The 25,118-nt window shown below is 48.3% G+C and overlaps 1 protein-coding gene across 1 annotated transcript; it reads left to right on the forward strand.

Annotated features, from left to right (window-relative positions):
• Positions 1-92: 92 nt before the first annotated feature.
• On the forward strand, positions 93-23,056 carry GLUD1 (glutamate dehydrogenase 1). Its single transcript, XM_078597712.1, has 13 exons — positions 93-607; positions 3,853-3,933; positions 6,668-6,723; positions 9,405-9,468; positions 9,802-9,896; positions 11,193-11,372; positions 12,260-12,397; positions 13,769-13,906; positions 15,355-15,435; positions 17,142-17,265; positions 18,446-18,537; positions 19,498-19,560; positions 20,766-23,056. The coding sequence occupies exons 1-13, from the start codon at positions 208-210 to the stop codon at positions 20,880-20,882; spliced, it is 1,629 nt and encodes a 542-aa protein (XP_078453838.1). The 5' UTR covers positions 93-207; the 3' UTR covers positions 20,883-23,056.
• Positions 23,057-25,118: the final 2,062 nt, after the last annotated feature.

Consider the following 25,118-nt stretch of genomic DNA (forward strand, 5'->3'; position numbering starts at 1 on the left):
CGACTCCCTCAAATCAACTTTACCCCTCACCAAGATGGCCACACAAACACCGCCGATGACGTCACATCCGCCCCATCAGCTGAGCTCAGACTGCCCCCGCCCCCACCTCACCCCGGTTAGACTCCGACCCCGGGTCCCGCTTCACTTCGCCTACTCCACACCGCCACCACCACCACCGCCCGCACTCGACTCGACTCCCCCGTCGCAATGCACCGCTTCCTCAGCCTCCCCGCGCTGCGGGCCGCCGCCTCCCGCGTCGCCTTGACGGGGCCTGCTCCGACCGCGAGGCCGCTCTCGTCCACGGCAACGTTGGCGTCCTCGGCTTCGACGGACTCGACGGACGTGGACGACCCCAACTTTTTCCGCATGGTCGAGGGCTTCTTCGACCGCGGCGTGAGCATCGTGGAGGACAAGCTGGTGGAGGACCTGCGCACGAGGGAGTCGCCCGAAGAGAAGAGACGCCGGGTGCGGGGCATCCTCAAGATCGTGAAGCCGTGCAACCACATCCTGAGCGTCTGCTTCCCCATCAAGAGGGACAACGGCGAGTGGGAGGTCATCGAGGCGTACCGCGCGCAGCACAGCCAGCACCGCACGCCCTGCAAAGGAGGTGATGATGGTGGTGGTTGGTGGTGAGGGGTAGCCTGGGGCTATCGTCATCATCTCACCTGTGTCACCTACAATTAAAGTATAATTTGTGCCACCCAAATCTGTCATCTCGCTTGTGTCACATAGGGTGATCATCTCATCTGTGTCATTTCGCCCGGGGGCAGCACTTGTTACGTGAGGGCAGCACGTGTCGCCTGGTCAGAATATCTCCATGTGGGCAGCATGTGTCACGTGACCTAAACGTCACTCTTTCAAGGGGCAGCATCACCTGTTGTCACCTGGTGGGGCGATCTCACCTGAGGGCAGCACACGGCACCTCGCGAGTGCTGTCCCTTCGTATGTTGGTGTAATTTTGAAGGTGCAACATGATCTATGAAGGAAATGATGGCCTTGGGGATTAATTTTTCCTCATCAAGAAATTATGACAAACGATGTATCTCTGAATTAAAGTCCTAAATTGTGTTTAGTGTATGACCCAATTTAAAACGGACTTCTTGGTTAAACTCATGGCTGCCCACATCTTTGAAGCGTCTTAAGTGCACGTCCGGAGTTGTTGAACTACCCACAGATATTTTATTTCCAAATTCTCCGTGCCCTCTGCCAAAGACAGGGACCGTACATTGTCCCGCTGGACTTTGGCACAGGCAGAGAGGTCATAGGCACGACGGCATTCGCAGCTCTGACGGCAATGGAAAACTTGGAATGCGCAGGACTGCACGTTACATAATAATCGTGTCGAGTGGGCTGCCTGCCTCCATTGATTGGCTTAGTCTCATTGAAACTTTGCAACTTTTCCTTATAGAGCAAACTAAATGTAGCCAAGGCACCCGCCGCACCCACCTCTCATCCTTGATGTAGACGAAGAGCGACGTCATTAAGTGAGGGCCGTTGGAATTTGGCATCTTTTAATGGGGCTCTGATTTGTAAGGGCCCCCTAATGTTTTTCAGCATATTGTAGCTGCTCACCCCGAGCTATAAATTCCCTGAGAGTGCATTGTCTTTGTGCAGTTCGCCTTTTGGCGTTCTCTGGTCTAACACTTTGAGACGAGGCTCAAAAGAAAGCTGTCTCTGGTGTGGACCAATCAGTTTCAAAGAAAATGCAAATATTATCAGAGCATGTTTTTTGTTTGCATGTTCACCACAAGTACGTGTGGTTAATGCGGACAGGATTCCTTGAATAAGGATTCTGTACGGTGTTTTAACATCTTGATGTCTGTTTTATTGCCAGAAAGGGTAAAACCTGTTATATTTTAATACTGGCAATAAAGATCCCATATTGAGCCTTCATTAGTCCAACGACACCCGCAAACGAGTGATGGGTTATCATCGCGTTACAAAGGCAGTGGAGCCTACATTAAGACATCAGCATTGTCAGCTATGATAAATCCACTGCTGGATGGAGGTTTTCCCAAAACTGGCATTGGAGGCGATGGTGGGATACACATGTTACCATACTTCCCCACACTCGTCGGTGTAACTTGGTGAGCATCCTCGTCTAACATGGGGCACACACCACTCACACTCAGGTGACCCCAGCCCATGAAGAAAAATTAAATGCACACGAACACTGCCTTATTCTACACGGGTTGTTTCTTTGTGCTTTAAATGGCCACGCCTTTGGCTGAAAGCTGCAGGAATGACATCTACTGTCTGTGCGCCACACCCAGCGAGCACCCCCCCCCCCAGACACATTTTTGTAATACTGAATTGGCAAAAACACAAATAACAAAAGCACTACAGATCCTTCAATAACACTACCCTAAAAGGAAAGAGTACGTATAATATAATAGGCGATGTTTTACAAGAGACGTCTCGGGCAGTGGCCCTTTTTGTGTTTGCTCTTCGGGCAACATTATTGATGAATTTCTTCAGTTTTAGTTATTTTTATACCCAATAAAATGTGGGCCATCTTGTTTTTTTCCTCTCCTCTGTGAGGTTTAAATCAAACTGTGTGACACCGTTGCATTTTAACACACATTCCAATCTGGAGCCATCTACGTTTACATATATAGCACACGGACAGCCACTTGACCCACCGCATCACATTGTTTCACACTTGCCAAGTCTATAAATGTTTGTTGCTGCCCAGCAATGTTGACTTCCAAGAATGTGTAAATACATGTGTTGTTATCTGTGTTGTTCTGTAGGTCCATAGCTGAACAACATCGTACATGGCAACTCAATAAGCACAGTACAATACTCGCCGATAACAGATGAGCAATTGTTTTTTGTGCCCATTACTCCATGTAGTTAACTACCTCGCCTGGTATGCAAGAGGTTGTAGGTTCGATTCCGACCCTGACACCTGTATATTTGGAGTTTGCACATTTTCCCTGTGGTTACGTGGATTTTTCACTGGGTCTTCCACATTTAGAAACATGCCTTGAAGAGTATCTGGCTGCTATAAATTTCCACATGATAAGCCACTTCGTTGAGCTATCATTTGTGGCCAGCTCATGTTTGACAAGGAACTATATATCTCAGTGGGCCTTACCTGGTAAAAGAAAAATAGTTTAAATAGTTTATTTTGTCTATACCATCTGAGGTTGCATAACTTTAGCATTTTCAATATCATAATGTGGCCAAAAACAGTGAATTACATGATAACCATTTGAAATGAGTGGGTTATCAAATAAACTACTCTTATTGGCCATGTGAATAATTGAGTACGACTAAAGTTGTGTTACCTTAGGTAGCACTGATTTATGCCCCGCTCGTGGACTAATGGACTGGCCCCCACCTTCCTCTGTCCCTCTCATCACCACCTCGGCAAACCAAGGTCTTCTGTCGAAGCCCTGGTTAACCTCTGTTGGGTGGGAGGTCACACATTCGCCATGCTTTTTGCTGATCTCGTCAAGGAGCATAAACCATCACGTGAACTCCGGTCATCCTCGCAGCGGCTTTTGGCTAGTCATCGAACAAAGATGGTTACCACATCGCGCACTTTCAGATGCACTCCTGAGGCCATCTGGAATGCTCTTCCTTCCGATATTAGGAAGCCACTGGAGCTATGCACTTTTAAATTTGCTATATTGAAAACTCATATCTTTAGAACTAATTTTTGTATTTAGTTTGTTGTCCTTCCCCGTACCTCCGATAGCATGGTTGACTATGTCCAGTGCAAATGGAGCTCAGCATACATACATCCTGACTGCCTGTTCAAGTCCAGGCTTCAGACCTTCTCTCTTACGCTCTATGGTTCCAAATAGTGATTGGTGTTGTGATGTGGTGCGTGTGGACTCCCAGGAATCCGCTACAGCATGGACGTGTGCGTGGACGAGGTGAAGGCCTTGGCGTCACTCATGACCTACAAGTGCGCTGTCGTGGGTACGTTTTAATCGTTCACCTGGGGGGGGGGTAAAGGGTGGTGGAAATGGAGAAATAATGCACACAATTACACGATGTTCACTTGCAATGGCATACCAAGTGCAAACTCTCACCAAACATACAACAAGAAATTTAAACTCGTTAGGGAAGAGCCTGTGTATGCATGACTTATGCAACTCTTTCCAACATGTGTTTGTTTTTAGAAGTATTTGATTATCAGTACTGAAACTGATTGGTGGCTGTCAGGGCAAATATATTTGTGCAACCCTTGGTTCAATTTGTCTGGTTTTTAATCAGCTAACTCTAATAGCAACACATCTATTTTCTACACATTGGTTCATATTGTTCGCATTTGATTACCCTTTGAAGGTACACTACTGACGATGCACTCCCCAAATTTCACCAGGTTCGCTGTTCATGAACTCTTGGAAGTGCTTGCACAAAGGATAGTAACATCTCATCCTGTGTTCTTGGAATCTGAATATCTGGACTTGTCCAGTGACTGCTGAGAAAGATCAGCTGACAACAGGGGAAAGTACTTGTGGCGGCACGGAGAGACGGCTGACAGGAGGGAATAGACCCCAATGGGACAGTCATGGGTTAGCTTCCCATTTCTGTAGTTTTTCATGCTTCGCAGTATGTTGGAAACACCCGCTTTAGCTACAGTAGTATGAAAGGCCGAAACACCCTAGGAACCAAAGGTACACTACTGACGATGCGCTCCCCAAATTTCACCAGGCTCGCTGTTCATGAACTCTTGGAAGTGCTTGCACAGAGGATAGTAACATCTCATCCTGTGTTCTTGGAATCTATGCTCTCAATCTTATAGGATGGTCATGTCTGCATTAACCACACCTGTGGTAAATGACACAAACGAGTCTGGTTCATGCAGACATGATACAGTGAGGGAAAAAAGTATTTGATCCCATTGTGATTTTGTACGTTTGCCCACTGACAAAGAAATGATCAGTCTATAATTTTAATGGTAGGTTTATTTGAACAGTGAGAGACAGAATAACAACAAAAAAATCCAGAAAAACACATGTCAAAAATGTTATGAATTGATTTGCATTTTAATGAGGGAAATAAGTATTTGACCCCTCTGCAAAACATGACTTAGTTCTTCTTGGTGGCAAAACCCTTGTTGGCAATCACAGAGGTCAGACGTTTCTTGTAGTTGGCCACCAGGTTTGCACACATTTCAGGAGGGATTTTGTCCCACTCCTCTTTGCAGATCTTCTCCAAGTCATTAAGGTTTCGAGGCTGACGTTTGGCAACTCGAACCTTCAGCTCCCTCCACAGATTTTCTATGGGATTAAGGTCTGGAGACTGGCTAGGCCACTCCAGGACCTTAATGTGCTTCTTCTTGAGCTACACCTTTGTTGCCTTGGCCGTGTGTTTTGGGTCATTGTCATGCTGGAATACCCATCCACGACCCATTTTCAATGCCCTGGCTGAGGGAAGGAGGTTCTCACCCAAGATTTGACGGTACATGATGCGGTGAAGTTGTCTTGTCCCCTAGTAGAAAAACACCCCCAAAGCATAATGTTTCCACCTCCATGTTTGACGGTGGGGATGGTGTTCTTGGGGTCATAGGCAGCATTCCTCCTCCTCCAAACACGGCGAGTTGAGTTGATGCCAAAGAGCTCCATTTTGGTCTCATCTGACCACAACACTTTCAGTTGTCCTCTGAATCATTCAGATGTTCATTGGCAAACTTCAGACAGGCATGTATATGTGCTTTTTTGAGCAGGGGGACCTTGCGGGCGCTGCAGGATTTCAGTCCTTCACGGCGTAGTGTGTTACCAACTGTTTTCTTGGTGACTATGGTCCCAGCTGCCTTGAGATCATTGACAAGATCCTCCCGTGTAGTTCTGGGCTCATTCCTCACCGTTCTCATGATCATTGGAACTCCACGAGGTGAGATCTTGCATGGAGCCCCAGGCCGAGGGAGATTGACAGTTCTTTTGTGTTTCTTCCATTTGCGAATAATCGCACCAACTGTTGTCACCTTCTCACCAAGCTGCTTGGTGATGGTCTTGTAGCCCATTCCAGCCTTGTGTAGGTCTACAATCTTGTCCCTGGCATCCTTGGAGAGCTCTTTGGTCTTGGCCATGGTGGAGAGTTTGGAATCTGATTGATTGATTGCTTCTGTGAACAGGCCTTTTATATAGGTAACAAGCTGAGATTAGGAGCACTCCCTTTAAGAGTGTGCTCCTAATCTCAGCTCGTTACTTGACACCTGGGAGCCAGAAATCTTTCTGATTGAGAGGGGGTCAAATACTTATTTCCCTCATTAAAATGCAAATCAATTTATAACATTTTTGACATGCGTTTTTCTGGATTTTTTTGTTGTTATTCTGTCTCTCACTGTTCAAATAAATCTACCATTAAAATTATAGACTGATCATTTCTTTGTTAGTGGGCAAATGTACAAAATCAGCAGGGGATCAAATACTTTTTTCCCTCAATGTACCTTGGCAATTGGTGTCTATTTGGTGTTTGAACATCTTAACAACCTGTATTTGCACCATAGCTCTCAACTTTAGTTGGAAAGCATTACAAATATATCCGCTTGCATTTATGTTGACCAGTGAAAAAAATACACGGCGCACGTGATGTGATACGCATGCAGGAGAGTATGAACACACTAATGTCCTTGATTAAAGAACCTCCCGGAAACGTTGTCTGAACGTTGACTGATTGTGTACTTGTGTCACTTGTTTGTGTGTAGATGTGCCTTTCGGAGGTGCAAAAGCTGGAGTTAAGATCAACCCCAGAAACTACTCGGTGTGTATACAGCATGCAGGCACGCACTTCATCCTACATATATTGCCCTGGAGTCAAATTCCTTTTGAAACGTGTGATATCTAAAGTTCGAGCCTGTACCAAAGTCTTTCACACGGACAATTATGCTGAACCTAAAATCTGATGATGTTGCTTAAGTTCCTAGGACACTGCATCTCCACAGCTATCAGCAACCCTATGGGACCCAGTGACAGATAGTGGGTTGTTTTGCAAGCATAAACAGCCTGGATTTTGACCCGTGATAATAATGGTGCGATGATCACGACTAACGCCGGTTTGGTGCAGTTTTCATGGTTAATTGAAATGCAAAGTCAGGTGTTTTGGAATGAATGCCCATGAAGTTTTGTGATAATGGGAATCTTTACAGGACTTAGTCCTCGTACACTTAGAAAAATCATTGTCTCCACTTAATGGGATGTGTCATCACTTATTAATTCTGGCAAATTATTTTACATGAATTATACAAGCCACGTTAGAGTCGAAGCATTAAAATATTTATTGATCTTTTGCACAGCACAGGGCACAATATGGGTGAAAGCCTCCTTTGCCTTTGGGACATGGGGATTCTTCCACCAAGCCCCACCACGGTAGTCATCGAAGGTTGGTTAAGGGCATGGCCAGCACCGGTTACACTGGTCACTTGTTATTAGCCGTGGCTGGGAATTAAACTCGGGTTGCCAGGTTTATCGCGCAATGCGCTAACCACGGCACCATCACTCTACCCCAACGTATACCAGAAACGCTGAATCTGTACGATGTTATTGTTAATCTTTTTGCTATGATAATTAACTGTGATTGCACTTGGCGATGCAAAATCGCACATTGTTAGTGCAGGCTATCTACAGTGAGCTTTGCCCGTGTGGGTGTAAACCCATGCCACTGGGTGATTGGTGGAATTGTGGGTGTGCGCGTCTGCGTGTGTTTTTGCAGAGGGGAGCAGTAGTGCAGTGGTTAGCACTCTGCGCTATGAACCCGGGATCCCGAGTTCGATTCCCGCTCACGGAAAAGACCAGTGACGATTATCTGAACTGGTTTTGGGGGCCTCCCCTAGGTGGACTCAGCCCAAAATGAGCACCTGGTGTTGTGTTTAAAAATATCGCCACTGGGGGGACAAATGCGATCTGGCGTGGTGCTGGCCACCCACCACCTCGTGTACCGTGCCGGCTTTCATAGGTGCTACTCGCGAACAGCACTTGCCCCAACAGTCTGTTGTAAAGGCTACACGGGGGGGGGGGGGGCGGAATCTTTGTCTTTTTTGTGTCTGCATCCTGGGGACCACGCCGGACGTGAGAAGCGCTACTCCGACGGTACCTTGATCCCTGTCCGCAACCTTCGGCAGCCCCAAATGGATTGGGATTAGGTTTTTGTGAGATACAGCGAGTGAAAAAACATGGCTGTAAAAGAAAATATTTGATGGCATGTGTTAAACGTTGGCAGATAAACCTGGCTGGGAGTTGGGAGTGGGGTGGGTTAACCTTAGCCAGAGTTCATAGATTAATGGTGTGCACTGGTGGTGGTGGTGCTGTTGGCTAATCTATTAATACATTGCAAAGTTGTGGCAATGTCAGCATTTTCAACACAGTGGCATTATAATCATAATTGGTTAAAACCGAAGTGCAAAAAAGTAATTTGCGTGGTGACCTGTTGATTTTCAGTGCGGCACACATTTCGTCTGCAAAAGAAAAATGCGAACTGCTGTTTTTTCTTTCCTTGTACGAGTTAACGATCCGGTATTTTGCTGACCATTAACAAGTGCTGATAACGGCGTGAAAATCAGCGTTGTCCAATGGGCGCAGTGTGAGACCCCCCCATCCCTTCTCTGACCGAGTCCTTTTCCATGTCAATCCATTGCTGGATAAGAGGCTCCCCCACCACAGCATGCCCTGCCATGGTGATTATTTTGCCAAACTTCACCACACTGGTCAGCGTGGGCTTGTGAAAGAGAAACACGCGTTGGGAGTATTTGAGTAGGAAAAAAAATAAGAATGGGTTTTACCCTTTCTGACAATAAAACGGGTGTTAAGATGTACAAACACCAAATATAAACTTTCTGCAAGGAATCAAATCTGCATGGACCACACGTACTTGTGGTGAACATGAAAATCAGTCTTAAAGACAATGCATATATTATTAGAGCATGTTTGTTAGCATTTTCACCACATCTTAAGACCTGCTTAGCTTCTGAGTTCTGGTGAGATCGGGTGCATATACCAAGTGGTGGCGAGATGTTAACTCCCTCGCCTGGTATGCAGCAGGTTGTAGGTTCGATACCTGACCCCTGTATATTTGGAGTTGGCACGTTTTCCCCGTGGTCGCGTGGATTTTTCTCCAGGTCCTACGGTTTTTACCTCCACATTTAGAAACAACATTAATTTAGAGTATTTGGCCAATATAAATGCCACGTGATGAGCCACTTCGTTGAGATATAATTTGTGATAGCCAGGTCGCTTCTCAAACAGAGCTATATAGCTCAGTGGGCCTTACCTGGTAAAAGAAAAAGTAGAAAGTAGATTTGGTCAGGCGCGTTGCTTTTAAGAGCATCAAATTTGACATTCTGAAATTGATATTCACATGTTGGCGATTATTTTTTTTTTTCAATGAAAATGTTAACACTGTGGCACGGGTTCCCCTGCATCCCCCGTTCTCTGCCGTTGCTTTCACAGGACGTGGAATTGGAAAAGATCACGCGTCGCTTCACGATCGAGCTGGCCAAGAAGGGCTTTATCGGTAAGAGCCAGAGTTTGTGTTGAGTTGGGGGATGGGGGTGCGGGCAGTGAATTGCTCTGATGTTTGTTTTGATTCATCCAACTTGACAATACGATGGGCTTTCATGACAGCACAGTATATATTGCGTTGGCAATATATAGGGACATGTTAGATGCCAAATCACATGTTTGAGAACGTAACAATGTATAAGTAGTGTACAGTCACACTCCACGCAAGGATCTGAGCATCGATTTGGATGTGGGGTATCATCTCACCCGTGTCACCTGGGGGTATCATCTCACTTGTGTCACCTGGGGCTATCTTCTCACCTGTGTTGCCCTTGTGACGCGCCAGGACCGGGCATCGATGTGCCAGCACCAGACATGAGCACGGGCGAGCGCGAGATGTCGTGGATTGCCGACACCTATGCCAACACCATGGGCCACACCGTAAGGCCCTGCACACGCCTGCCCCCCACCACCCCCACCACCTCCAGCAGAGCCACGGTGGCGAGATGTTAACTGCTTTGCCTGGTATACACGATGTCGTGGGTTCGATCCCGACCCAGACGCCATGTTTGGAGTCTGCATGTCTCTCTCCCCGTGGTCGCGTGGATTTTTCTCCAGGTCCTCCGGTTTTTCCCTCCACATTTATAAACATGCATCTAGAGTGGTTGGCTGCCATACATTTCCACGTGATAAGCCACTTTCTTAAGAAATCATTTGAGTCCAGGTCGTTTCTAAAAAAAGAGGCACATAACTCAGTGGGCCTTACCTGGTAAAATACAAATTGTTAAATAATTATTTGTTAGAGACCACGGGAGGGGTAATGAACTGGATCCATACCGAGGGCCGGAAAGGACTTGCAGATGCTTTTGGCAGGCCACACATTTACAACAACAACAGCCGCCATTCGCCACAAACTAGTGATGACGTCACCATGTCGCTTGTGCCAGGCTCGGTGCACTTTGAAAGTGGAAAGACAGATATGCCCCGTATAGCCTGAACAGACTGTTGGGGCAAGTGCTGTTAGCGAGTAGCACCTGTGAAGTCCGGCACGGTACACGAGGGGGTAGGTGACCAGGACCACGCACGGCTGTCTTTGTCTCCCCAGTGGCGATGTTTACACATTGCATCAGGTAGTCAATGAAGGCTGAGTCGACCTAGGGAAGGCCCAGGACCGGTTCATATATTCGCTACTGTTATTGGTCGTTCGCGGAAATCGAACTCGGGACGCCGGGTTTGTAGCGCAGAGTGCTTACCACTGCACTACCAGCGCCGCACTTTCAAAGTCCAAGTACACATTAACACGCTCGCACACCTCAACATTATCCAATGATAAATATCATGCGAAAAATAACGTGCGTGTCTCACGGGTATGAAGAGGCTCTTGAAATGATAGAAGTGACTGAGCGTGAACATGAGAAACACTGCTGTCAGGTTCTGAATATTGCCCTCCAGTATGAGATGAGAGAGGCGAAGATGCTCGCGGTGATGGATAAATATCTTTTTGAGAACCGTTTTCAAGTGGAAGGCATCATCATGTGGCCGTGGGCCGTATGAAACTAAGCAGATATAACCGTACACCAATCAAAGGCTCCGTCCTCATCGGTGCTTCACCTTCAAACGTTCATTCGTCTTATTTTTACATTATGTTTTTAAATCAGACCGACGTAAGAAACGTCTCCCTGCTTGAGCAGGCAAAAAATAACAAATCTTAGTGACGCGAATCGCTGCCTCCCACAGGACATCAACGCGCACGCGTGCGTGACGGGCAAGCCCATCACCCAGGGGGGCATCCACGGGCGCGTGTCGGCCACGGGCCGCGGCGTCTTCCACGGCATCGAGAACTTCATGAACGAGGCGTCGCTCATGGGCACCGTGGGCCTGGCCCCGGGGCTCAAGGACAAGACCTTCATTGTGCAGGTACGGGCGGGCGCACGCATGCAGGGGCGGGACGACGACTAGTCGATCCGAATCGGTGCTTGCGCTTGTGACAGTACGTGCGTCGAATCGCGCGCGTGCTTGAGTGATATAGGGAAATGTTTATTTTTTGCTAATGGTTGCAGTGAATGAGATTGACGAATGAGAACGATTATACGAGATAATACATAATGTACGGTCAGTAACAAGGCAGCAAGGCAAGACGGCTAAAGATGTTTCTCCTGCTCCTCGAATATTCGATACATTTCTGTAGTTCGGTTAATTCGGTCTAAATGCCATTGGAATTTACGTCATCTTGGGAATTATTAACACGGTTTTCTGTGGCTTGGGCAACTTGCAACAACGGATCTGAGTTTGGTTCCCAGCAACGCTATCGTTAGTGGCAAGTGATACTTGAACCATTCCTGGCTTTCCCCCCTTTTTACCAACGCGTCTTGACTAGCGCTGTGCAGTAGTATCAAACATCTCCCATGACTGACAGGATAGAGAAGCTTATGTCATGGTTTTAGGGGGAAGTCTGGGCTTAAATTTTTTATCATAATTGTGGTTTTCGGGGCTTGGGGTTGCAGAGCAGATAAGGATCTTTAGTTACCGTATATATATAATACTGCAGGCCTGAAGTTATTAGTTTCCCTCTTTGGGAGAAACTAAAATCAAGACTTGACGAAAGAAACAATTTAGAGACGACAGAATGACTGAGACATACGTTACAGACATTACAGAGAATAATGACAGAATTGTAACCATTCATTCATCGCTTGCAGGCCTACACAGGTGCACTGCAATGTAAAATAACCCTGACCCGTGAGAAACGGGTCAGACTTTTTGAACGCGTGGCGTCGTTTCTCCATTTTTTTTGCCATGAACAGGGCTTTGGCAACGTCGGTCTGCACTCCATGCGGTACCTGCACCGGGCTGGAGCGAAGTGCGTGGGCATCGGGGAGCTCGACGGGAACTTGTACAACCCCAGCGGCATCGACCCCAAAGACCTGGAGGAGTACAAGCTCGTGAGATGCACGCCCGTGCTCACCGCACCCTGGCTTACTGCCACGCCTGTTCACTTTTTTAGTTTCACTCTTTCCTGTTCAGAGACGTCCGCAAGTTGCAGGGTGGGGTTCCGTTCACCGCTGAATCTTGGAACGCGCACACGGCTCAGCGTTCAATTTTATTTAGAGAGGTGTTGCGCGACGTTGTTTTTAAAAACATTGTACTCGCCGCAGAGAAGTGTAGCGACATGATTGCACTCTACGATAGCTGGCGCCAAACTGCCACAAGCCCTCCCGCGTGGCCTTGTGAGAACCTCGGTACCGATAAAGTTATTTTTTCCTTCTGATTTCACTTTGATGATGTACACATACGTCATCGGAATGGGAAAGGGCGAACTGACAGCTGTCATAAGCTGCCAACATGCCCAGGAGAGCAACCCTTAATTAGTATTGCCACATTTGTATGCTCTGTTCTGCCATTCAGCCATCTGTGAGTAACAATTGTGGTCTTCACCAAATCGCCCGGAATGCGCCCGACCTCGTCAGACCAATCAGTCCAAGATTTGTAACGTGCCACGTTGAGAAAAAAATGCTGAGATAGGAGCGTGGATGGCACAGATCACGGAAGCCAAGCAGATTTGAACCTGGATAGTGCTCGGATGGGCCAACACCACCACGCACGTCAGGATTTCGTGGACGGGCTGTCGGGCTCTGCTACAGTGTCGGACAGAAGCGGGCATTGCGGCAACATCCAATGTTGGAATGTACTAAATGCTCGTGCATTTATGCTTCCCAACTTCACCATTGTCAGAGCACCTCCACGACCTGCGTGGGATGGTGAGATCGTCATCCAGCAGCAGATTAAGAAAAGGGCTCTATATAGTCTTCACCACGAGTTTGACTTATATGGGGCCTTTCCAATGCCTTTAGAGGGTGCCACAGTGGCAGGGTGTTTAATACCTCGCCTGGTATAAAGAAGGTCATGGGTTCCATCCCGACCCGGACGCCTGTATATTTGGGGTTTGGATGTTCTCCCTCTGTTCACGTGGATTTTTATCCGGGTCCTCCGGTTTCTCCCTCCACATTTAGAAACATGCGTTTAGAGTATTTGTCTGCTATAAATTTCCACACGATGATAAGCCACTTCGTTGAGCTATCATTTATGGCCAAGTCGCTTCTGAAAAAGAGCTCTATAGCTCAGTGGGCCTTACCTGGTAAAATAGAAATAGTTTTTGAAAATATTTTTTATCGTTTTTTACGAATTTGAGCCATGAGAGATCAGCGCAGTGCATGTGACAATCGCCTCCCGTGCGCAATGACACCGCTCTTCGCCCGCGACCACGTCTCTGGCACGTCGTTGATGATCCGCCTCTTGCCATTGGCGCCCAACAGCAACACGGCACGGTGCTGGGCTTCCCTGGGGCAAAGCCGTACGACGGAAACATCCTGGAGGCGCAGTGCGACATCCTCATCCCGGCCGCCGGAGAGAAGCAGCTCACCAGGCTCAACGCCCACCGCATCAAGGCCAAGGTGGGGAACCACGCGCGGACGCACTAACGGACGCACGCACGCACACGCGGCCTCATTTTCGGTGACCTCTTCCCGCCTCTTTTTGCTCGACGCCCCAGCGGCCAAGGCCTCCGTTAAAGCCCGCAGTCCAGGCGCCCGCATGCCTTATTCGCGTTAATAACAGCAGTCAATTAGTGTTAATTATTTGATACTGATCTATGGTTTTGTATAGTCAGAACCGCATTGTGTATTTGTCATGTATGTTAGGTTTTTATTTTGCATGCTGCAGGGTCGCGCACGTTATATTTGCAAGTTTGCACCTATATGAATTTGCACGAACGCGGTGTGGGTTTGTGCACGAGTGGTTTTCCGTGCTTGGGTAGTGGTCGAGTGGGTGAGTGCACTTCACTGTGAACCCAGTGGTTGGAGTTCGAATCGCTACGAAGGCCAATATCGGCGGCGGGTGGCATCTAAACCCTTCCTGGATCTCTCACTCATGGCCAACCTGCACTCACCAGCGTTGGGGCAGTGGGGTCAAGCGACCTCGTTTTTCATCACTCCTTCCCCTCTCTTTCGCTTGCCGCTCCAGCGACCAAGGGCCTGCGTTAAAGCCTGCAGCCCAGGCGGCCGCAGGGGCTCAGACGTCAGATTGCTGAGCTTGCACCGACGAGATACTGGGTTCGAGCCTGTGGTTAAACTGGGCTCTCAAGCGTAGCGACTTGATGGGTTCAGTTCGGTCACCGTTGACTGCAGTGAGAAAACTATCGCCTGAAAGAAATGTGCCCGCTTTATTTGGTTAAATCTCAGTGAAAAATATATCGGTTTGACTGTCATGCTGCTAACATTAATCTCTGTGGCAGGGCAGATGGCAAAGTGCAGCCACTTACTGTGCTGACCAGAGATATCTGGAAGGGATCTAGGAGGTAGCTCTGTGGGCAGTTATCTAGCACAGACAGTCGTGCTGCTGTGCGAGAGATCCGAATGCATTCTCTTTCCCGTGACGCAACGCTGATAGCACGATTGGGATAACATGAGGAGAGAATGCCCTCGGTCAAACTCCACTCAATGGGAGGTCACTGCTTCTCTGCAGCTGCCTCCGTAGTTTGCAACTCTCTCCCCCAACCCATCCGCTCAGCCAACTGCCTTCCGGCTAAGATCCCATTCTCAAACAACCTCCTTTCCTCCTCTGCCTATGACTCCATACAACGTCTTTAATCGCAACATACTGTCACTTCCCTTACCCCTACCCCCTCACTTCCTCACCCACCACAACCCCCCCATTTTTCATTTTTCCACGTAACGCACACGTTCCATTATCGTCGTGCAGTATCTACTGGAGATGTGCTTGCATTGTCTGCGCTACAGTTTGAAATTGCGTTGCCTAGGAACAGTGAAAGCAACGTGGTGTGACCGGCGGGTTGGGCCCCCCCCCCCCCCACGGTGCCGTGCGATCGTGCTTTTGCGTGCAGATCATCGCGGAGGGAGCCAACGGACCCACTACCCCCGACGCGGATAAGATCTTCCTGAAGAACAACGTCATGGTTATCCCGGTGCGTGGCACGCTTCCCGTTTTACGGCAAATCCCGCCGTAGTGCAGCGGCTTCGCCGAGTGGGCTGGGTGGTGGCACCGCCGCTGCCATAGTGGTTAACACCTGAGCCTGACGGCAAGAAGGGCGGCGTGGGTTTGATTCCTCACTCGGGGCGTTCTTTTGCGTGGAGTTTGTACCTTCTGTCTCTCCCTGTCCTGTGTATGGGTTTTTTCTGGGTTCTCCGGTTTCCTCCTTTGGCAAAAAACAGCAAACAATAAACTACATTTTTTTTTTATTTCACCAGGTAAGGCCCACTGAGCTTTGTAGCTCTTTTTAGAAGCAACTTGTCCACAAATGATAACTCAACGAAGTTTGCTTGCCATCACGAGGACATTTATAGCAGCCAAATATTCGAAACGCACGCTTCTAAATGTGGAAGGTAAAAACATGCAAACTCCAAATATACAGCAGGCGTCAGGGTCGGGATCGAACCTACATCCTCCTGTATATCAGGCGGGGTAGTTAACATCTTGCCACTGTGGTAATTGGCCAAACATTCCAATGCAAAACAAAAATACCTGCAAATTACTCCGTGACAGGATTACACACAGAGCAGCAGCAATATCTCACCCTGCTGGGAACACCTGGCAGGCGTCCCCTGAAATAGTGCCTCGGAGACTCCGTGAGGCTTTTTTGTGTAAACAAGCTGAATAATAATCTGATTATTGCCAGTGTCTTTCAACAAAATGTATACTAATATAAAGAAATATTTTACTTCATTCATCCTTGGCACTGTCTTACAAATTCATATTTAACAGGCTAACGTTTCGGGAAATGGCCCTTCTTCAGAGAGAAACCAATCAGACCACGAGCACGTTTGGTATTCGCACGATTCTCTTAGCGCAAGTCCATCACAAGGGTGCTGCGTTTCACATACAGGTACGCTCTGCTAGTCGGGGGCAATGTTGCTATGTGGTTACTGACCCAATTAAGTACTGTCAGCTTATACATTTTTCCATTGTTAGACAGTCGTAATGACAAACATGGCTAGTTTAATTTTTTTACCAACGTAGACATACATTTTTTTCTTATTTCAAAATGTATTCTTATTCCTACAGGTTTCCCTCGCTTTACGCGGGTTCGGGTTGTGCGATGTCGCCCTCAATTAACTCTACGTGCGGCTGCGCGGTCGGACATGGGTCAACGTCATGTCTACCGCCGTACACGCTACTCGGCAGGCAGCTGTCTCCTCGTGCTGTTTCGCTTTGTTACGCCACTTTTTTTGGAAAACATCTACTACCACTGCGTAAAGCGAAGGGAAACTTGTCTTAGGAAACATGTAGTCTGTGATATATCTGCGGTTTTTTTCTGTTATTCTGACAAGAGCCCGGTACAGAGCACGAGCCAGAATAGGGAGGGGGGCACGGAAATTCCACGGGCAGAAGCGAGTGGAATGGGCTCACTGCTCTACTACGAGCGTCGGGGCTGCGAGCGGGAGTGCGGATTTTTTATACGGGGAAGGGAAGGCGAGGGAAACGGAGCAAAATTAACGGGGAAAAGGGTCGGGGGGGAGTGGGGGGGTTGGGAACCGTCTTGCCATCTGTGGTGTTTTGTTTTTTTGTTACTTCAGCAATCTCTCTAGTGAAGTACGTATTGGCGCTTCAGTGTTCGCGCTGTGTGTGAACTCTGTGAGGCGGAGCCGGCGGTCTCTCTGTGCCACCTTGTAGGACCTGTACCTGAACGCGGGCGGTGTGACGGTCTCCTTCTTCGAGTGGCTCAAGAACCTCAACCACGTGAGCTACGGGCGCCTGACCTTCAAATACGAGCGCGAGTCCAACTACCACCTGCTGAGTGAGTGACCCACAAGGCATCACTTCTCCTCGCACCTATCAGTTTCCTCTGGATTCTCGGTTTTTTCCCCGTACCTGAAAAGAAAATTCCAAAATACACTAACTAATGTTGCCCAATCATCCCAATGCTGTAAATGTGCCTTTGAATTGGCTCAATTAGGATGGCAGGAGCCTCCTGAAAAAGAGTCTTGGGACTCGGTGAGGCTGTCCTGGGTACACAAGCGTCATCTAAAAAACCTCCGTGCCTAGAAATAGAACCGACTTCCACACAAAACCAACTTGAATTATTTTGTTATGATTTTAAACTGGGCCATTATGCATCATGGCCGTCCATTTTGTGACTTTATATATCATTAAATAACTGTTATTATTGTTCATAACAACAATAATCAAATTAGTGTTAATTATGCGACACTGACCTATAACTTTACATAGTCAGAACCACACCATTTGTTTATCGTGTATGTCATGTTTTTAGTTTAGCTGCTGCTGGGTCGTGCATGTTTGCGCCTATATGAGTTTGCACGCGCACACGAACACGCTCGTGTGTGTGAGTGGTAATGCATGCTTGGGTAGTGGTGGTGGAGTGGGTGAGTACACTGCACTGTGAACCCAGTGGTTAGAGTTTGAATCGCCATGACAACCAACAGTGGTGAGTGGTATCTGAATCCTTCCTGGACCCCTCACCCATGGCCAACCCTCACTGATCAGTGTTGGGGCAGTGGGCTCAAGCGACCTCCATGGGGAAGCTTTAGTTTTGCACCATTGTGAATGTGCGAGATCGTGTGTATGTATGTGTAAGTGTCCGTGTTAATGTACAGGTTTGTGTGTTCACCGGTGGGGAGCGGTAGTGTAGCGGTTAGCGCGTTGTGCACGAACCCGGCGACCCGAGTTCAATTCCCACTCACGGCCAACACCAGTGACAAATATCTAAAATGGTCTGGGCCTCCCCTAGGTCGACTCAGCCTCAAATGAGTACCTGGTGGGGTGTGAAAACATCAGTGGGGAGACAAAGGCGGCCAGGGTTGGTGCAGGCCACCCACCCCTTCGTGTGCCGTGCCGGCCTGCATAGGTGCTCGCTAACGGCACTTGCCCTTTCAGTCTGTTAAGGCTACACGGGGGATTTTTATCTTTGTTTATGAAAACGTGTGTGTGTCTGTGTTTTCACCGGTACCTCGCAGACTCGGTACAAGAAAGCATCGAGCGAAAGTTCGGGAAGACCCAGGGAAGCATCCCCATCGTGCCCACCGAAGACTTCCAGGCGCGGATCGCCGTGAGTGTCTCAGCGGAGGGAAGCCGCCCCCCCCCCCCTTACCAAACCCCCGCCCTGCCGCTCTGCTCGGTCACACAAAGGCCCCGTAGGTGCCGGTGAAGAGCCACGTCCGTTGTATGTGTGTTGAACCGTACGTGGTCAACCGTGCTCATCAGAGGTGCGGGGGAAAGACAACAAACTCACGGCGACGACGGTGGTTCTGCTGAAGCCTCCTGGCACAACGAACCTCACCGCATTCGTATGCAACAGTCATGGCCCTCTTGTGTCAAGGCCCTAACACAATAATTATTATAATACCCATGTGTAAAACAGGTCTTGTAGGCTGCCGTGGCACTTGTCAGCAGAGGGCAGTACAGAAAATGTATTATTATACTGTGCTATGCTGCTACACCTATGCCCCCCCTCTCCTCTCACTTTCGTCAGCCTACACTGACCAACGTGGTGAAATACGGTCAAATAACTACCACGGCCGGCTCTTGTCTAGTGGCCTATTGACAAAAAATGGCTGCGCATGTACACATATACAAATCCACAATAGTGGTTTAAGACTTATTTGTCAGTCGAAGCTTGTTGCATCGTCGATTGTTAAAACATGTTGTCACCGACTCATTTCTCTTCTTCTGCTGAGCAATCTTTGAAACGTTTCTGTCAGCAACATGTGTCGCAAGAGATCGATAAGGCACGAAAAATTGTCAGTGTCCGCTCGGTTAAAACCATCGCTTCGTAGCCATATTTCTTTTTGCGCGTTTAAAGCCATTCGTCATCGTGTGAATATGTACTTACGTGGGCACACGCACTGCTCCGCTATTACAATCGAGTTAAACCGGGGTTCATGTCGATCCTACGAAGCCGGTGGGTGGTCACGAGGATGTTTTTGCTGCGGTGTCCGCTGCTGCGGTGTCCGCTGCTGCTCAGCCGTGTTTCCTCCGCCGTGTGGCCCCTGTTCCCTGTGCTTCCCAGGGTGCATCAGAGAAGGACATTGTCCACTCGGGGCTGGCCTACACGATGGAGCGCTCCGCAAGGGTGAGTAAGCACAAGCGGAGGGGCGGTACGAGGGGGGGGGGGCGGTGGTGGGAGGTGGCGGTTGTGGGGATCGATGATCGGTGACGCACGCAAAATGGAATAAAAATCGCAGGATGATTCTTGTTTCCACCAGAGTACAAAGTTTGACGAAGCAAAAGTAGTAGCATATACGGTTTTTCGTTTTGCACGATTAAATGTGTATAAAATGAAAAAAACATGAAAATGTTGAATTATATCCTGACAATTTGACATTCATGACATCCAAAAAATCCTCTGCTACATTCAATACCATCTAAATATATTTTGGGGTGGGTGGGGGGGGATGTGTGGTAGGCAATTGGAATGTGCCCTACATCCTGACTCCCCTGTGGTGGTGATCAAACAGAGAACTCGCCATCAGTCAGCCGCATCACGTGCAGTTTGAGTCGCGTATCCTTCAGACGCTCTCATTACATCATCATAATCATGAACGTAATTGTCGAGCGGTGGAAACATCCTTCGCTGGCTGCATATATGTGACATGTGTGTGAAATTATGATGTATGCGACAATCCATCGATCCACTTATTGCAGTCGATTTCTGCGTTCATAATAGCACATTGAGTTGTGGGTATGAGAATACATTATTTTTCAAGTTATGATAATCTTAAACCTGTTGAACGCTAGTTTAACACTTAGGCTGATCTGTACAAATGCAACTCACATTGTGATGTTTCACAAAGTCGCTGGGGCTGGTGACTTATTACGTGCCTATGAATTGTAGTATGTTAAGGCAAGCAGTTCTGACCATGTAGAAACTGTGGGTGCCACGGTCGCTTCCAGGAGGGTTCAATCCCAACCCTGGTGCCTTTATATTTAGAGTTTGCATGTCTCTCTCCCCGTGGTCAGTGTGCCTGCTTGTGAGCATGTTTTCAACATGCGTTTAGAGTATTTGGCTGCTCTAAGTTTCCACGTGATAAGCCACTTCATAGCATTTGTGGATAGGTTGCTTCTGAAAAAGAGCTATACAGCTCAGTGGGCCTTACCTGTTAAACTAAAACAATAGTTTAATCGTTTATTTGCGGGTAAAAAAACAAGCAAACAGGTATGATGATGTATTTTTTTCTCTCCGAGCTAATTGTGCCACGTTTTCCTGCACGCGTGTGCACGTGTGTGTGCACGTGCGTGTATGTGTGCGCGTGTGTGTGAACGTGTGCGTTGCAACAGCAAATCATGCGCACGGCGATGAAGTACAACCTGGGGCTGGACCTGCGCACGGCGGCGTACGTCAACGCCATCGAGAAAGTGTTCCGCGTCTACAACGAGGCCGGCCTCACCTTCTAAAGGCCCTCACCCAAAACAACGGGACAACCACACTCACACGCCTGAACGCCAACCACGTGCCAAACGCCGGCGCGCCAAACACCCGCACAGCACCACGTGTCAAACATCCGCACAGCACCACGTGCCAAACACCCACACAGCACCTTTTAGCATGATGAGCTAAGACTTTGCCTTGAAACCCTCTCTCGTGGCTAGCAGGCCGTTGGCATTTAGCTTCTGAACGGTGCAACGCGCAGGAAGTAGTTAAGATTGACCATGGCACGAGCCGAGGTCGCTCATTCCTGGGTTCACTTTTTGTTACACGATTTTCCGTGCATCTCTCTAAACCACTGCCCTCTGGATACGATGACCACGTGGGAGTTTCACTGTTATACGTTGCCGAACGGTGGATGCTTGTAGCCACTGTGGCCTCAAGGATGAGCCATGCCGCATTTCAAAATAAGCAACAATAGTGTAAGATGTACTTTAGGGCTAATGTAGTGTCGATTGTCACCTGTGAGCTGTCAGCTGTTGGTGTGGGGTTATCCTCACAGTTTAGGAGTGAAGTGATCGCGGCTGCAAGTGTAGGCTGAGACTTGACGGGTTACCGCATGATGTACACAGACCCCTGCCAGTACACGCCACGCAGGAAGCTACACAGTAAATAGAATGCTCGTTTATACGTCCCGTGACGGGCGCAGGAAATGTCGACACTGCGTCTTGCTTTCTCCTGCCCCGGTGCGACCAAGTCATCCACGTTTTTAATTTTTTTAAATTCCACGGACAGTCTCGACAAAAGTATAACATTGTTTAAAATATTGCCAAAGAAATGTTATGACATTTTCTCTCTTTTTTTATGATTGTGCTTCATTTTGCACGTTAATATTACTCAAACTAATGCAAACCTTCACTGTGGGGACATGGGCCACGCCATTGTCAGATGCCAAATTTCATTGGGTGTGCAGTGTCGCGTTCGTGGATGGACCCAGTTGGTCAGACCTGTGTTGTCGTGTTCGCACACTGTCATTGATCATGCCAGGCTGTGTAATCTTAGGCTGAGATTGATGTTTTCACAACCACTGACTTTGCAAGCACGATTAATACTGTCAACTCGGACGCTACAGCAGAGTTTGAGGCAGATTTAAACGTGTGTTTTGTCTTTTGCGTTTCCAAACCTTTTAAATGGCTGAGGTGTTGGTGTGGATTTTTAAAAAATGTGGTGTTGCAACAGAAGCTATTTTTTTATTTCATTTCAGCAATATATGCTTAAAGTCTCTTAACATTAAATGCATATGTTGTCATACGTATACCATTTTCAGCCATTCCAAATCCACTTCTGGATGAAGGCTGCTCAATGTCGACAGCAGCACTGTCCAAAATTCCATACGGCCACAATGCATTTCACTCGCAAACCTCCTCCCGATACCTTCCTGGTCTCCTATGGGCTTCGTCGTACATCGTGCGATGTGTTGCACTGGCCTGAAGCGAATGCAAGGAACATTTTTCAGAGGACGTTGATTTTTATATTTTTCTGGAATGTGCGACTTCAACGAAGAAGTCTGGCTGACCTCTGCGTTTTAAGTGCATCCACACAAATGTACCGTCCATTGCCACCTTCAAGCTTGTTCTGCCCCCCCTTCCCCCCCCCCGTGGAGTTCAGTGGCAACGATTTACGTTTTGGGGGGGGGGGCAGTGACACTTTTTTTTTTTAAACACCGCGAGAGATGCCCGCACTCAATGTGCCGCCTGCGCTCTGTGCATTTTTAACCGAAGCAGCCTCTTCTGTGTTCCCAACGTGCCTGCTGCCTGTAAAAGCCATCCTACATTACTTCGGCCAGGGTATTGGCCACTGCAAGTCCCGCTGGAGACTGCAGATTCGCATTTATCTCGAGAAGACATTTCGGCTCTTGAAAAGTGCCTCATTCCGTCCATGGCGTTTTGCTCAAGCAGGCATGGTGTTCACGGAGTCTCTGGGGGGGGGGGGGGGGTTGCTTCCGTTTCTCTCGCATTGCACTGATTGTGTCACGAGTTGAGAGGGAGAATGTTGAGGCTTGCCGATGGGGGGAGAGGGAGAGAGTGTTTGCTTGGGTCGTCATCGTTTGGCGATCGGTGGACACTTATGGGGCGGTGATGATTTCATTTCTTCTGGAAACCTAAGTTGACGTTCAAACATTGAATAAATGTTGCCGTTTAAACTTTGTATGTCGTACATTTTCTGTGCCATAAATTGGTTGTCCAAATCCCATATACTTTCTAAGCGGATTGAGCTCCGGTGTGCAGTACTGGTTAGCGTGCCTCGCCATAAACCGAAGACGCTCAATTAATTTTCTGGCCACAGCTAACATCAGTGCCAAGTACTATCTGTCGTAATCCTGGCCACCCCCTTCAGCAACCCACACGGGCCATCGTGGTGAAGTATGGTCAAACAACCCTTATAACTCGCACGGAATGGGGAAGCCTTTATCCTGGAGTGGATTAAAAGGCTGTATAATGTACGCATGTTGAACTTCTTTCGCACCGTACGTAGCGAACCATGCTAATCGGAGGTGCGGGGAAGGACAACTAAACACAAAAGCGGTTCTAAATAAATGAGTTTTCAGTCTAAAGTAAAAAAAAAAGTGCATAGCTCAAGTGGCTTCCGAAGATCGAAAGAGCGTTCCAGACGGCCGCAAGCGCGCGATGCGGAAACCATCTGTGTTCGATGGCAATACATTAATTAAGTTATAACTACGAACGATAATTACATTTACAGCTAATTTCTCAATTCACAGGCTCATGCGTTACGCCACTGACGCATTCCAACAGGAAGCCGTCGTTTGCCGGCGCCACTGTCTTCCAGTTGGGATCGAGCGTCGTGCAGCGCTGTGCTCCACTCGCAGCCCTGAGCCAGTGCGATAAATTCCAGGGTTCGCGGTCGTAATTCAACAATAATGGTATTCATCATTATTATTTATCATCGCCGTGTTAGCGGTGGCTTTGTGACACTCCGTCGCGTGCACCTCTTCACACTCGCGCGCCACTCGCGGAGCGCGTGGGGTGTCACGCGCGCCCCACGCAATGTCTCCCGCCGCCCCACACACACATTGCCCAGATTCTTGGGGCGTCCTCCCAAGAGCTCGGCCTCTCAACCCCCCCAGGCAAAGCGTCACACCGCAACAAGGGAGTCTCCCGCTCGCCACGCCACCGTTGCGCGTGCTCAGGACTTCAGTTCTCATCCGATCATTTCCATCACTCCGCCAGGCCGCCGCGCAGAAGGGACCGTCGGTGTAAGGCACTACCACTAGAGTGCAAGGTACGCCCATCCATATTTATTTTATCGTGAAGACAAAATCTGAGATGGATTATGGGGCGCTGAAATTATTCCCCGAACAGCGTTTTAGACTATTCCGACTGAAGTTAAGCGCTGGTTGAATATACATACGCATATACAACCAGCAGCTACATCACATTACAGTCGTGTATTCTGTAATGTAGCGTGCAAGGTAAATGCTTCATTGAAGATGCCTTCACTGCCTTTGACCGGTGCGACCACCACTTGCTCAGTCGCTGTCTTAATGCTGCATGCGTGAATCCGACTCCTCGCTTGGGACATTCGCTGTGGTTCCCATTCAACTGCCCAGTTCACAAACGACAGCGAAAAAAACCACGTGAACATCAATAATATTTTATTGTTATTTGTGATGACGCTCATTTGCCCGGGAAAGCTTCGCCGAGTCTCAAGACCCTTTTTCAGGAGGGTCCTGCCAAGTGTGTGTTTTTTTTGCAGTCGGGGGGCGATGCTGATGCTGCTGCTGCGGCTGCTGTGTATAACTCCAGTCGTGTCATTTGCAGGTAATGGTCTCAGCATTGGGATGCTTGGCCAGTACCAATGACATTGTTAGTTTGTCTCTTTAGCTTGGGAGAGGAAACCGGCGATCCTGGACAAAACCCCGTTTAGAACAGGAGGAGAGAGAGAATACATAAACTCTACAGAGTCGGGAATCGAACCCAGACGCATGTTCTTTTGCTGCTGCTGCAAGGCACGTGTGCTACCACTGCCGCCACTATGCGCCACCATAGGAGGCCGCAGAGGCGTAGCTAGGGGGGGGCAGGGGGGTACATATGTCCCCGGGCGCCAAGGTAAAGGGGCGCCAAAATGAGGCTTACAACGTTACATTATAACTTATTGCGGCGGGCACGGCAGCCTGAAACTACTGCACAAATCTACACCTCAACCTAAAAATTAAATATCCCGCCACACACAGCCTACATGTCATG

This window comes from Lampetra planeri, chromosome 9 (assembly GCF_965212315.1).
Source record: "Lampetra planeri chromosome 9, kcLamPlan1.2.h2, whole genome shotgun sequence".
Classification (NCBI taxonomy): Eukaryota; Metazoa; Chordata; class Hyperoartia; order Petromyzontiformes; family Petromyzontidae; genus Lampetra; species Lampetra planeri.

Bases quoted from the DNA above. Each gene is read 5' to 3' on its own strand.
- GLUD1 (XM_078597712.1), top strand. From the start codon at position 208: ATGCACCGCTTCCTCAGCCTCCCCGCGCTGCGGGCCGCCGCCTCCCGC. The intron at 608-3,852 runs GTGATGATGGTG...GTGGACTCCCAG, and splicing joins CCGCACGCCCTGCAAAGGAG to GAATCCGCTACAGCATGGAC. The intron at 13,907-15,354 runs GTGGGGAACCAC...TTTTGCGTGCAG, and splicing joins CCCACCGCATCAAGGCCAAG to ATCATCGCGGAGGGAGCCAA.